Source organism: Cherax quadricarinatus, chromosome 20 (genome assembly GCF_038502225.1).
Source record: "Cherax quadricarinatus isolate ZL_2023a chromosome 20, ASM3850222v1, whole genome shotgun sequence".
Taxonomy (NCBI): domain Eukaryota; kingdom Metazoa; phylum Arthropoda; class Malacostraca; order Decapoda; family Parastacidae; genus Cherax; species Cherax quadricarinatus.
The window spans coordinates 24,357,691-24,373,650 of record NC_091311.1 but is presented as its reverse complement, the minus strand read 5'-3'; the positions used below and the strand labels follow the sequence as shown (position 1 = coordinate 24,373,650).

The 15,960-nt window shown below is 39.5% G+C and overlaps 1 protein-coding gene across 1 annotated transcript in view; it reads right to left on the bottom strand.

Annotated features, from left to right (window-relative positions):
• Positions 1 to 5,261: 5,261 nt before the first annotated feature.
• The window catches only part of LOC128703704 (ral GTPase-activating protein subunit alpha-1), a 271,349-nt gene continuing 260,650 nt past the window's right edge, over positions 5,262 to 15,960 (bottom strand). The window contains exon 16 of the mRNA XM_070086908.1: positions 5,262 to 5,491. Coding sequence (XP_069943009.1) covers positions 5,277 to 5,491 — 215 coding nt within the window. The 3' untranslated portion in view covers positions 5,262 to 5,276. The remainder of the gene's footprint in view (positions 5,492 to 15,960) is intronic.

Here is a 15,960-nt window from a genome sequence, read left to right as displayed (position 1 = left end):
TGGTGGGAAACGACCGACTTGTTAAAAAAAAACAAAAAAAATTATAGGTCTCAGCAATGCTTTGGATACACAGGAGTATAGAAGAAGAAGGATGAAGGATGAAGGATGAAGGAAGAAGGAAGAAGGAAGAAGGAAAAGAAGAAGAAGAAGAAGAAGAAGAAGAAGAAGAAGAAGAAGAAGAAGAAGAAGAAGAAGAAGAAGAAGAAGAAGAAGAAGAAGAAGAAGAAGAAGAAGAAGAAGAAGAAGAAGAAGAAGAAGAAGAAGAAGAAGAAGAAGAAGAAGAAGAAGAAGAAGAAGAAGAAGAAGAAGAAGAAGAAGAAGAAGAAGAAGAAGAAGAAGAAGAAGAAGGGGTTAATGTGCCAAAGAGTGATTATTATTAGTATTATGTAATGTTTTCCCTCCACCCGGCAACCACACCTCCACAACATATAAACAGCATGTTTATATGCTATGTAACGTGTTTCTTATATAATTTAAAAAAAAATATAGTAGATGGATTAATGAAAATGTCTATATTGACGTAAAATTAGACATTTAGTGTGCCCAAGAGTGATTATTATGACTTAACCCTTTCAGCCAGCCAGCCAGCCAGCCAGCCCCGGCTGGCTGGCTGGCTGGCTGGCTGGCTGGCTGGCTGGCCGGCCGGCTGGCTGGCTGGCCGGCTGGCCGGCTGGCTGGCTGGCTGGCTGGCTGGCCGGCTGGCCGGCTGGCTGGCTGGCTGGCTGGCTGGCTGGCTGGCTGGCTCTGTGTGTGTGTGTACTCACCTAATTGTGGTTGCAGGGGCCGAGACTCAGCTCCTGGCTCCGCCTCTTCACTGATCGCTACTAGGTCCTCTCCGTCTCTGCTTCCTGAGCTTTGTCATACCTCTTCTTAAAACTATATATGGTTCCTGCCTCCCCTACTTCACTTGCTAGGCTATTCCACTTCCTGACGACTCTAAGACTGAAGAAATACTTCCTCACATCCCTGTGACTTGTCTGAGTCTTCAGCTTCCAGTTGTGACCCCTTGTTTCTGTGTCCCCTCTCTGAAACATCCTATCTCTGTCCACCTTGTCTATTCCCCTCAGTATCTTGTATGTCGTTATTATGTCTCCCCTGACCCTTCTGTCCTCCAGCGTCGTCAGTCCGATTTCCCTCAACCTTTCCTCAAACGACATTCCCCTGAGCTCTGGGACTAGCCTTGTTGCAAACCTTTGTACTTTCTCTAACTTCTTGACATGCTTGACCAGGTGTGGGTTCCAGACTGGTGCTGCATACTCCAGTATGGGCCTAACATACACAGTGTACAGTGTCTTGAACGATTCCTTATTAAGGTATCGGAACGCTATTCTCAGGTTTGCCAGGCGCCCGCATGCTGCAGCAGTTATTTGGTTGATGTGTGCCTCCGGTGACGTGCTCGGTGTTATGGTCACCCCAAGGTCTTTCTCCCTGAGTGAGGTCTGTAGTCTTTGTCCAGCTAGCCTATACTCTGTCTGCGGTCTTCTTTGCTCCTCCCCAATCTTCATGACTTTGCATTTGGCAGGGTTGAATTCGAGAAGCCAGTTTCTGGACCACATGTCCAGCCTATCCAGGTCTCTTTGCAGTCCTGCCTCATCCTCATCCGATTTAATTCTTCTCATCAGCTTAACATCATCTGTGAATAGGGACACTTCCAAGTCTATTCCTTCCATCATGTCGTTCGCATATATCAAAAATAGCATTGGTCCTAGAACTGACCCCTGTGGGACCCCACTCGTCACAGGCGTCCACTGTGATACCTCTTCACGTACCATGACTCGTTGTTGCCTCCCTGTCAGGTATTCCCTGATCCATTGCAGTGCCCTAATTGTTATATGTGCCTGATCCTCCACCTTCTGCACTAATCTCTTGTGAGGAACTGTGTCAAAGGCCTTCCTGCAGTCTAGGAAAATGCAATCAACCCACCCCCCTCTCTCGTGTCTTACTTCTGTTACCTTGTCATAAAACTCCAGAAGGTTTGTGACACAGGATTTGCCTTCCATGAACCCATGCTGGTTTTCATTTATAATCTTGTTCCGTTCCAGGTGTTTCACCACTCTCCTTCTGATAATCTTCTCCATGACTTTGCATACAATACATGTCAGAGACACAGGTCTGTAGTTTAGTGCCTCGTTTCTGTTTCCTTTCTTAAATATGGGGACTACATTTGCTGTCTTCCATTTCTCAGGTAGTTGCCCAGTTTCAAGGGATGTGTTGAAGATTGTGGTTAGGGGCACGCACAGCATCTCTGCTCCTTCTCTAAGGACCCATGGGGAGATGTTGTCCTGTCCCATCGCCTTTGAGGTATCAAGGTCACTTAGTAGCTTCTTCACCTCCTCCTCAGTTGTTCGTATGTCATTCAACACTTGCTGGTATATTCCCTCTTGATGTTCCCTTCTGTGCTGTCTTCCCAGAGCCCTTCCTGTCTCTACTGTAAGAACTTCCTTAAATCTCCTGTTTAGCTCCTCACATACCTCCTGATCATTTCTTTTGAGTTCTCCACCTTCTGTCCTCAGACTGATCACCTGGTCTTTGTCTGTTGTCTTCCTCTTGATGTGGCTATACAACAGTTTCGGGTCAGTCTTGATTTTCGATGCTATGTTATTTTCATACTGCTGCTGGGCCTCCCCCCTTACCTGTGCATACTTGTTCCTGGCTCTGCGACTAATCTCCCTATTTTCATGTGCTCTCTGCCTTCTGTACTTTTTCCATTCTCTACTGCACTTTGTTTTTGCCTCATTACACCATCGGGTGTGTGTGTGTGTGTGTGTGTGTGTGTGTGTGTGTGTGTGTGTGTGTGTGCGCATACGCACGCACACCTGTCTGTGTCTGTCTGTCTGTCTGTCTGTCTGTCTCTCTCTCTCTCTCTCTCTCTCTCTCTCTCTCTCTCTCTCTCTCTCTCTCTCTCTCTCTCTGTCACAGTTACACATAAATACAATTATACATAGTATAAATTACCTAGGATAACCCAAAAAATCCAGACTGGCAAATAATATCAGACTCAGATGTGACTACTGCATTGAGTGTAAAATGTGTTGGTTCACTAGTGGCTCTCTCTGAGAGAGGGAGAGACAGAAAGAGAAGCAGGCAGACAGATAGACAGACAGACAGAAAAAGAGAGAAGCAGACAGATAGGCAGACATGTTTATGTGTAAAGTGAAAACAAATAAAGGGAAGGCAGTGTACCCTCATCATATGTCAACACTCTCATTAGTGGAGAGATAAGATAAGATGCCCCTAGTCAAATGTCAACACTCTCATTAGTGGAGAGATAAGATGAGATAAGATGCCCCTCCTCAAATGTCAAAACACTCATTAGTGGAGAGTGAAGACAATTATGTACTCTCTTACACCATGATTCAATTATTATTATTATTATTATTATATTGTCCGTGTATCCTAGTAATTTACACTATGTATAACTGCATTTATGTGTACCTGTGAGACAGAGATAGAGCCAACCAGCCAACCTGCCGGCCAGCAAGCCAGCCCTGTTGTTTACACAAACCATCACTCCCTTCCCCACCAAACATTGCTGGGACCTATAAATACTATGTATATATTTCTAAGCAATAATACGTGACTAAATTGGGTGAAAATGTTCACCTGTCTATGTCTGTGCAGTGACTGTGTACTCACCTAATTGTGATTGCAGGGGTCGAGACCCAGCTCCTGGCCCCATCTTTTCACTGACTGCTACTAGGTCCTCACTCTCCCTGCTCCATGTGTAGCATACAACAGTGTATATATCCAAAACATGGCTTATATTGGTCTCACAGGCCATAAAAGTTACTTGAAAAAACAAAATGTTAAAAATTAAAAGAAAAGCATAGAAAAAAAAAAACTATTTCCGAATAACCAGCAGTCGGCGATGTTGCCATAAGTGGCTCACTTTCTGTCAACTTCAAGCCTCCATATCTCGGTAAGTATTAATCACAAAAACTTTTTTTTGACCTATAATACTCACAAAAATATGCTCTATCATTTCTTAAGAAAAAAAAGAATTTTTTTTTTTCGAAAATTTTTCGACCCTGAGAACAAGTTTGGGAGAGGGCCTGTTGACCCTGAAAGGGTTAATAGAGATGTGCTCATGAAGAATGTAAACAAACTGGGTGGTGTGCACCATATCTGAAAGATCACTTGCCATATAGAAAGTTTGTCATAATTTGAGATTGCTGTAGTAGCGGAAAGCCGTAAGGCAAAATGCCAAGAAGCGGGTCCCTACTATATATAGACGTAGACAAAATATCAAATGACAGACCTGGATAATATGTACAGTACATACAATTGGATATACTGAATATGCATAAAAATTTGTGTGTGTACAGATAACATATATAAAGATAAAATGTAATTTATATATATATATAATTTCCATTCAGAAAGATGTACTATACTTACACAATGACAAATATGAGTAACACAGTATACCCACAACCCATAATAAAAGTAGCAAGGGAAGAAAATGAAACACTACACACAATACTGTAGAAGACATCAGAGTAATGATCTGACAAAGTGGCGAGTGCTTAGAGAACTTCTAAAGAACGTAAAGTAAATAGTAATACAGTTGTACCCCGAATTTCGTACAGTTCCCAACTCGAACAATTATGTAAGTGTATTATTTTAAGTGCTTTTGGAAGTGTATTTTTGGGGGTCTGAACCGGACTAATCTAATTTACATTGTTCCTTATGGGAACAAATTCGTTCGGTAACGGCACCTGAACAGCCTTCTGGAATGAATTATGGCCAAAACTCAGAGTACCACTGTACTACATTATAAATCTAACTTTCATCAACTAATTAAATGATTTTTTTGCTCTTCAGATGAATATAATGTCTCACCTTCAAACAAATAACTGTAAGAATGCTAAGCAAAAATATTAATGAAGTAACTGTGAGCCTAATAAAGAAGTTACTACTATAGAAGTTACTACTGTGGAAGTAACTTCTCTAAACTCACAGAGCAAAGCTTGACTGCAAACATACTGTAAGAAAGGGGTTTTCTGCCAATACGTAAAACTGGGAAGTTCCTGAACCTGCTACTGGAAAGAAATCAAATTTAATTTCTTTCTTTTTTTTGGGTCACCCTGCCTCGGTGGGAGATGGCTGAAGTGTTGAAAAAATAAAAATTAACCTTAAACCTATTAAGGGTATTGTCATGCAAGATTTACTTTCAATCAACTAAGAAGCGACTATAAGCTTACTATGGAAAAGTAAGTGTTAATCATAAGAAAATAAGTGAACCAATGAAACTGTAATATATCTCCACACCTCCTTCAGAGTGCAGGCAAAGTACTTCCCACCTCCAGGGCTGAGCTCATGTGCCTATGACCATGACCATATGAATGGAAAATCAGTAAACTTGCTGAAAGAAAGTGATTACTGAGCCTACTTAAGGTGAGTGTAAACATACCGTGAGAAAGGGTCTCCAGGGATTTAGATCTTGTGCTGTGCAAGTAGCGGTGACTGCTCATGTGACCGTCACACTCGCCTGGGTATATAACACAAACATTGACTAACATCACCTGTGAGTGAGTGATATCCACTTTCACAGAATGACAACAGTAAAGATTGGTGAAAAAACAAACAAAATTACAGTGAGCTCATTTCACATACAACATGCATCAATGGGTACAATCATTTACCTTTTCCCCTTAAAACATCAAGATAATTATAATGCAACTATGGGAAACAAAAACACTTAAACTAATAAACATATAAATAAAGACAAAAAAAATATTCCAAGTGTACAGAATGACTGATAATATCCTAAAAATAAATTCACAGACAAGGTTTTCCAAAAAATCAGATAAAATAAATAAAGTTATAATTTGGTAGCAATGTTTTAAGGAAATTTAATAATACCAATGAACATAGAATATCTTAAGAAACACATGAATTTATTGAGAATATGAGCACCATTTACCAAAAGGTCTTTATCTTTCCTGTATTTCCTACAGAGATGGAGTACATGCATCCTTAACCCATTGACTGTTTCTGTCGTATATATACGTCTTACGAGCCACCATGTTTAAATTCTAGTGGCTTCAAATCAAGGAGGAGAAAGCTGGTAGGCCCACATGTGAGAGAATGGGTCTCTATGGTCAGTGTGCACCATGTAAAAAAAATCAGGGAGCCAGTGGTGCATTGTGGGAATGTCATTTCAGTAGTCCTTGTTCATCATGCCTAGCGGTAAGAAATATCTGACTCCCGGGCAAATCTGGGACTCTTCTCTTCCCAAGTAATGTTCTAACACAGATGGAAGTGTCAGTGAAGATCAATTTCATGGTTTTGAGAAGTTTGTGATCAAAATCATTGCCCAGGATACAAGAAAAATGAAGGAGAATGAAGAATGAAGGAGAATAAAGGAGAATGAGAGAGAGAATGAAAGAATGAGAGAGAGAATGAGACAGTGAGAGAAAGAATGAGAGAGAATGAAAGTGATAGAATGAGTGAATGAGGGAGAGAATGAAGGAGAAAGATAGAGTAATTAGGTAGGAGGATGGAGGGGAAGCCAGCATCCTACCCCAATGTTTTGACAGGCGGTAGGGTGAGTGAGTAATGATACAATATGTCATTTTGACAGCTGCTGGAGACAGACAGACAGACAGACAGACAGACAGACAGACAGACAGACAGACACACACACACACACACACACACACACACACACACACACACACACACACACACACACAAAACAGAGCTTGCTGAAGATAATAACAGTTATATTAAAGTGTCCAATGACTATATATGTGTATATATATTATAGAACAAAAGTAATAAACAATTCTTTGTATTGTGTAAACAAGTTTTCTAAGCAATATATTGATAATTATGTATGTGTGCTTATTGTGTTGCATGCAACGAGTGTATATATGTACATTACACCTTACTTTGGTCTCACAGGCCACATAAGTTACCTGAAAAAATAAAGTAGTGGAAAAAGAAAGATAACTTCGAATGCAAGACCAGGACCCACAGGTTACTGAATTCACAAACACTATGAGTAACTGCTTGTTGCCACCAACAGTAACAAAACCTACAAGAATTACAGAGACTAGTGTTTCCCTATTAGACCACATCTGGACCAACACCATATCCCCTTTAAAATCAGGCATAATCACAGATAATACCACAGACCACTACCCTACCTTCCTCATAACTAATCTAGGCAAATTACCTCAAGACACTACTAAAGTCACTTTCAGACTTTACAATGAGGCAGCCATTAATAACTTCACAACAGCAGTGACAAACATTGACTGGCACACTGAGCTAGAAATCTATACAGATATTGACGAATGTATCAATAATTTTCTAAAAAAGACCCAATACCTCTATAACAAGCACTGCCCTAAAAAAAACTGAACAGATGACAACTAAGAGACTGAACAGTCCCTGGCTAACACCCAGCATCCTCAAATCCATAAATACAAAGCACCAATATGAAAAAAAGTACAGAGTGGGTCACATAACCAGAGACCAAACAAAACGTTACTCGTCAATCCTAAGCAGCCTGATAAGAAGGGCTAAAAAATTGTATAATGAGAACAGATTATCCAACTTAAAAGGTGATATAAAAAAGTCCTGGAAAACCCTATCAGAAATTCTAGGAACAAAAAAGATATCACGAAATAGCGCAATTGAGTTAACAAAACCAGATGAACCCCAACTCCCACCAACTGAAACAGCAAACAGACTCAACGATTTCTTCTCCACCATAGGAAAAAACCTTGCCAATAAAATCCCAAGCTCAAATACCCTACCCAATGACTACCTCACTGGCAACTACCCAAACACACTGTTCCTAGCTCCAACTAAACCAACAAAAGTCTCCCTGATTATCAACACACGAAAAAACAAGACAAGAGATTTAAATACCTTACCACCCTTTATATACAAAAAAGCATCACAAGTGCTGTCACCAATCATTGCAACACTCTTTAACAAATCCATCGAATCCTCTACCTTCCCTACAATTCTCAAAATAGCGAGGGTCACCCCAATCCATAAAGGAGGAGACCAAACAGACTTGAATAACTATAGGCCAATATCCAACTTACACCCTCTCTCTAAAATCTTCGAAAAATTAATTCATAAGCGAATCTATTCCTACCTCATCTCCCACAACATACTCAACCCCTGTCAATTTGGGTTCAGGCCTAATGAAAATATGAATGATCGTATTATACACATGCTAGAACAAATATACACTGCACTAGAGAAAAAAGAAGTCCCACTGGGGATCGTCATTGATTTACGTAAAGCTCTTGATACACTTGACCATGATTTGCTCCATATAAAATTGTCGCACTATGGTATAAGAGGGCACTACCTCAACTACCTAGTCATACCTCAGCAACAGAAGCCAATATGTGTACACAAATGGAGCAAACTCTTCTGCACAGTCAATTACAGTTCGTGTCCCACAGGAAAGTGTCCTTGGCCGTCTTCACTTTCTCATTTACATAAATGACCTACCAAATGCATCGCAACTACTCAAACCCACACTATTTGCAGATGACACTACATACGTCTTCTCTCACCCGAGCTCAATCATGCTAGCCAATACTGTGAATACCGAATTACAGAAAATATCTACCTGGAAGAGGACTAACAAACTTACTCTCAACATTGACAAAACCCACTTCATTCAGTTTGCTAACATAGCTACAGATGTCCCTCTTAACATAATGATAAATGGATCACCTATCACAAAACTCACAGAGGGAAGATTCATAGGAATCCACCTTGATAATAGACTCAAATTTCAAACACATATACAACAAATTTCCAAGAAAATTTCCAAGACAGTGGGCATATTATCGAAGATACGGTACTACGTTCCACAGTCAGCCCTCCTGGTCTTATATCACTCACTTATTTACCCCTATCTCACCTATGGAATTTGTGCATGGGGCTCAACAACAATAAACCATCTTAGACAACTAATTACCCAACAAAAGGCTACAATCAGAATGATAACAAATTCCCACTACAGGCAGCACACTCCACTAATATTCAAAACTCTAAACCTACTCACCATACAAAACATCCATACTTATTATTGTACCTACTACATACATAGAACACTTAACTCGGATATAAACCCTCCCCTCAAACATCTCCTTACCAACCTCAACAGAATACATGACCAAAACACAAGGCACAGATCACTCTTTGATGTTCCTCGTGTCCATCTCACACTATGCAAAAACTCAATGCACATAAAAGGCCCAAAAACCTGAAATTCATTACCTGTGAATATAAAAGAAACACTGTCTGTTTATAAATTCAAGTCTCTACTTAAAAATCACTTGCTCACCCACAACTAAATAAATACTGAATAATTGTATCTCATAAATGTCTAACCTGTGACCCAATCAAACTTTGTTATTTTTTTAGTTACATTAACTAACAGAATACTCCATTCTACTGAATGCACAGCAACACAGCAAATGACCATATGACCTGTCTTTGAAATACTCATTTGTGCTAAATTGTTATCTGTTTGCAATAATGTTTTTACCACTGAATATATCATTGCTTAGTTAATGTTAAGTTAATTTTAAGCCTGCCCATAATGCTCTGCATACAAGGGGCTTTGGCATGTTACACTTAACCCTTTGACTGTCGTGGCCGAATATATATGTCTTACGAGGTACCGTGTTTGACGTATATACACTCATAAATTCTAGCGGCTTCAAATCAAGCAGGAGAAAGCTGATAGGCCCACATGTGAGAGAATGGGTCTGTGTGGTCAGTGTGCACCATATAAAAAAAATCCTGGAGCATGCAGTGCATGAGAAAAAAAAACTGACCGATTTTTTTAATTAAAATGCCGAATTTGTGGTCTATTTTCGTACAGTATTTATGGTTGTATTCTCGTTTTCTTGGTTTCATTTGATAGAATGGAAAACATATTATAGAGACAGAGGTGATGTTGATTGATTTTACTATAAAAAGAACCTATAAATGGAGCTCAAAGTAGGGGAAATCTTTGATTTTTGCCAATGTTCAAAAGTAAACAAATGATGCCATTGTCCAATAAATGTCCAACTAGCCATTCTAATATGCAGTCATGAATGGGTTAATGTTATTTATACAATTATTACAGTATTGCAGTAGTCTGCATAATAGTAAGTATTCTATTTTTTGTTTGAATAAAAATTAAAAATAGAAAGCAAGAGTAATATCAGAGGGGCCTGGAGACATGACTGATGAGCAAAGAAAATGTTATTTTAGAGCCAGGAATGTCTGCATTGTTCATTCTGGACCTTATTTTGAAATTGTTATATTTTTTAATTTTCGTGAAATTGGCCAAATTGCAAATTTCTGACCACATTATTAGGTAGTTGAAATTGGTAAATGGGCAGTTTCTTGTACTCAATCGATATAAAAAATCGAGTTATAAAGAAATAGCTATGAGTTTGGGCGACTGGAACAATGGAATTAGCCGAAAATAGGGCTCAAAGTGGGCGAAATAGCCGATTTGTAAACAGCACCGAGGTCGCTAACTTCAAGAGAGTATAATTCCGTCAGTTTTCAATCAAATTTAGTTTTTTTGGTGTCATTGCAATCGGGAAAAGATTCTCTATCATTTCATAAGAAAAAATAATTTTTATTTTTTTTAAATTTTACGACACCTGGAGACACCTCAGGATTGGGGGTTGCGACAGTCAAAGGGTTAACTACTGTATTTTTTTGTACTTCAATGTATCATGTTCAAATTAATTAATAAATAAATTATTTTTATTTATTTTACTTATTTATTAATTTGAACATGATACAGAGAAGTACAAAGGAATACAGTTATTACAGTGCAACATGCCAAAGCCCCTTATATGCAGAGCATTCTGGGCAGGCTTAAAATTAACTTAACATTAACTAAGCAATGATATATCCAATGGTAAAAACATTATTGCAAACAGATAACAATTTAGCACAAATGAGTATTACAAAGACAGGTCATATGGTCATTTACTGTGTTGCTGTGCATTCAATAGAATGGAGTATTCTGTTAGGTAATGTAACTAAAAAAATAACAAAGTTTGATTGGGTCACAGGTTAGACATTTATGAGATACAATAATGAGAAACATTTATGCGATACAATTATTCAATATTTATTTAGTTGTGGGTGACTAAGTGATTTTTGAGAAGAGACTTGAATTTATAAACAGTGTTTCTTTTATATTCACAGGTAATGAATTCCAGATTTTAGGGCCTTTTATGTGCATTGAGTTTTTGCATAGCGCGAGGTGGACACGAGGAACATCAAAGAGTGATCTGTGCCTTGTGTTATGGTCATGTGTTCTGTTGAGGTTGGTAATTAGACATTTGAGGGGAGGGTTTATATCAGAGTTAAGTGTTCTATGTATGTAGTAGGTGCAGTAATAAGTATGGATGTTTTGTATGGTGAGTAGGTTTAGAGTTTCGAATATTGGTGGAGTGTGCTGCCTGTAGTGGGAATTTGTTATCATTCTGACTGCAGTCTTTTGTTGGGTAATTAATGGTCTGAGATGGTTTATTTTTGTTGAGCCCCATGCACAAATTCCATAGGTGAGATAGGGGTAAATAAGTGAGTGATATAAGGCCAGGAGGGCTGACTGTGGAACATAGTACCGTATCTTCGATAGTATGCCTACAGTCTTGGAAATTTTTTTGGAAATTTGTTGTACATGTATATGTGTTTGAAATCTGAGTCTATTATCAAGGTGGATTCCTATGAATTTTCCCTCTGTGAGTTTTGTGATAGGTGATCCATTTATCATTATGTTAAGAGGGACGTCTGTAGCTCTGTTACCAAACTGAATGAGATAGGTTTTGTCAATGTTTAGAGTAAGTTTGTTAGTCCTCATCCAGGTAGATATTTTCTGTAATTCGGTATTTACAGTATTGGCTAGCGTGACTGGGCTCGGGTGAGAGAAGACGTATGTAGTCTCATCTGCAAATAGTGTGGGTCTGAGTAGTTGTGATGCATTTGGTAGGTCATTTATGTATATGAGAAAGAGAAGAAGGCCCAGGACACTTCCCTGTGGGACACCAACTTTAATTGGCTGTGCGGAAGAGTTTGCCCCGTTTGTGTACACATACTAACTTCTCTTGCTGAGGTAAGACTTTAGGTAATTGAGGGAGTGCCCTCTTATACCAAAGTGCAACAATTTTATATCGAGCAAGTCATGGTCAACTGTATCAAAAGCTTTACCTAAGTCAATGAAGATCCCAAGTGGGACTTCTTTTTTCTCTACTGCAGTGTATATGTATTCTAGCATGTGTATAATAGCATCGTTAGTATTTTTATTAGGTCTGAACCCAAACTGACATGGGTTGAGTATGTTGTGGGAGATGACGTAGGAATAGATTCGCTTATGAACTAATTTTTTGAAGATTTTAGAGAGAGGGTGTAAGTTGAATATTGGCCTTTAGTTATTCAAGTCTGTTTGGTCTCCACCTTTATGGATCGGTGTGACCCTTGCTATTTTGAGGACTGTAGGGAAGGTAGAGGATTCTATGTATTTGTTAAAGAGTGTTGCAATGATTGATGATAGCACTTGTGACACTTTTTTGTATATAAGGGGTGGTAAGATATTTAAATGTCCTGTCTTGTGTTTTAGTGTGTTGATAATAAGGGAGACTTCAGTAGGGTTAGTCGGAGCTAGGAACAGTGTGTTCGAGTAGTTGCCAGAGAGGTAGTCACTGGGTGGGGTATCTGAGCTTGGGATTTTATTGGCAAGGTTTTTTCTTATAGTGGAGAAGAAATTATTGAGTCTGTTTGCCGTTTCAATTGGTGGGAGTTGGGGTTCATCTGGTTTTGTTAATTCAATTTCGCTATTTCGTGATATCTTTTTTGTTTATAGAATTTCTGATAGGGTTTTCCAGGTCTTTTTTATGTCACCTCGTAAGTCTCATAATACAATTTTTTAGCCCTTCTTATCAGGCTGGTTAGGACTGACGAGTAACGTTTTGTTTGGTCTCTGGTTATGTGACCCATTCTGTACTGTTTTTTGTATAGGTGCTTTGTATTTATGGATTTGAGGATGCTGGGTGTTAGCCAGGGACTGTTCAGTCTCTCAGTTGTCATCTGTTTAGTTTTTTTGAGGCAGTGCTTGTTATAGAGGTATTGGGTCTTTTTAGAAAATTATTAATACATTCGTCAATATCTGTATAGATTTCTAGCTCAGTGTGCCAGTCAATGTTTGTCACTGCTGCTGTGAAGTTATTAACGCTTAAACGGTCCAAACGTATATATACGTTCACTCGCGTAGTGCCCCAAATTTTTTGAGAAAAAAAAAATCTTTTTTTTTAAAAGGAAAAAAGAGCATATGGTACCCAGGCATCCCCAATTCTTTTAACATGGCACACAGTGAGTGCGCACACCCATTCTCTCATGTCTAGGTGACTCAGGCTTATCGTGGCAATGTTGAATAAATGACAAAGAAAACGTATATATACGTTTGGGGCGCTACGAGCGTGAACATATATATACGTTTGGACCGTTTAAGGGTTAATGGCTGCCTCATTGTGAAGTCTGAAAGTGACTTTAGTAGTGTCTTGAGGTAATCTGCCAAGATTTGTTATGAGGAAGGTAGGGTAGTGATCTGTGGTATTATCTGTGATTATGCTTGATTTTAAAGGGGATATGGTGTTGGTCCAGATGTGGTCTAGTAGGGAAACACTAGTCTCTGTAATTCTTGTAGGTTTTGTTACTGTTGGTAGCAACATGCAGTTACTCATAGTGTTTGTGAATTCAGTAACGTGTGGGTCCTGGTCTTGCAGGAGATTTATATTGAAGTCACCTGAGAGTAGTAAATGATCTTTATTCATGCGTGCATCAGTCATCATACTTCCTAGGTTTTCACAAAATCGGCTAATGTTTGACTGTGGTACTCTGTAGATGTTTATCACTGTGCGAGGTTTTTGTAGGTATTTGGATTTGAATTTAGCTATTATATATTCCCCATGCTCATCCCTTGTACAAGTATTAGTGATACATTCTAGTTGGTCTGAGTAGTATATAGCTCTGCCACCCCCTTGTTGATCTGGCCTACAGTTGTGTATGGCTGTGTAACCAGGAATGGCATAAACATCTGTAGTATCAGGCTTTAGCCACGTTTTGGTGAGAGTAATGATGGATATACTGGTATGCAGGGAATTTAGTAATGCTATGAGGTCATCGTTATGCTGTTGTTGGCTCTGAGAAGTGCCTCTGATTGTTCTGATGTGTAGTAATTAGTTACTGTTTGATTCATTTAAGTCATTCAATAAAAGGTTGGTATCAGGATCAATGCTTGTTATCATAAGATTTATAGTGAATCTATAGTTAAAATTAAGAATAAGGAAAAGTAAATATTCTATTTTTTTTATTTTATTATCACACCGGCCGATTCCCACCAAGGCAGGGTGGCCCGAAAAAGAAAAACTTTCACCATCATTCACTCCATCACTGTCTTGCCAGAAGGGTGCTTTACACTACAGTTTTTAAACTGCAACATTAACACCCCTCCTTCAGAGTGCAGGCACTGTACTTCCCATCTCCAGGACTCAAGTCCGGCCTGCCGGTTTCCCTGAATCCCTTCATAAATGTTACTTTGCTCACACTCCAACAGCACGTCAAGTATTAAAAACCATTTGTCTCCATTCACTCCTATCAAACACGCTCACGCATGCCTGCTGGAAGTCCAAGCCCCTCGCACACAAAACCTCCTTTACCCCCTCCCTCTAACCCTTCCTAGGCCGACCCCTACCCCGCCTTCCTTCCACTACAGACTGATACACTCTTGAAGTCATTCTGTTTCGCTCCATTCTCTCTACATGTCCGAACCACCTCAACAACCCTTCCTCAGCCCTCTGGACAACAGTTTTGGTAATCCCGCACCTCCTCCTAACTTCCAAACTACGAATTCTCTGCATTATATTCACACCACACATTGCCCTCAGACATGACATCTCCACTGCCTCCAGCCTTCTCCTCGCTGCAACATTCATCACCCACGCTTCACACCCATATAAGAGCGTTGGTAAAACTATACTCTCATACATTCCCCTCTTTGCCTCCAAGGACAAAGTTCTTTGTCTCCACAGACTCCTAAGTGCACCACTCACTCTTTTTCCCTCATCAATTCTATGATTCACCTCATCTTTCATAGACCCATCTGCTGACACGTCCACTCCCAAATATCTGAATACGTTCACCTCCTCCATACTCTCTCCCTCCAATCTGATATTCAATCTTTCATCACCTAATCTTTTTGTTATCCTCATAACCTTACTCTTTCCTGTATTCACCTTTAATTTTCTTCTTTTGCACACCCTACCAAATTCATCCACCAATCTCTGCAACTTCTCTTCAGAATCTCCCAAGAGCACAGTGTCATCAGCAAAGAGCAGCTGTGACAACTCCCACTTTGTGTGTGATTCTTTATCTTTTAACTCCACGCCTCTTGCCAAGACCCTCGCATTTACTTCTCTTACAACCCCATCTATAAATATATTAAACAACCACGGTGACATCACACATCCTTGTCTAAGGCCTACTTTTACTGGGAAAAAATTTCCCTCTTTCCTACATACTCTAACTTGAGCCTCACTATCCTCGTAAAAACTCTTCACTGCTTTCAGTAACCTACCTCCTACACCATACACTTGCAACATCTGCCACATTGCCCCCCTATCCACCCTGTCATACGCCTTTTCCAAATCCATAAATGCCACAAAGACCTCTTTAGCCTTATCTAAATACTGTTCACTTATATGTTTCACTGTAAACACCTGGTCCACACACCCCCTACCTTTCCTAAAGCCTCCTTGTTCATCTGCTATCCTATTCTCCGTCTTACTCTTAATTCTTTCAATTATAACTCTACCATACACTTTACCAGGTACACTCAACAGACTTATCCCCCTATAATTTTTGCACTCTCTTTTATCCCCTTTGCCTTTATACAAAGGAACTATG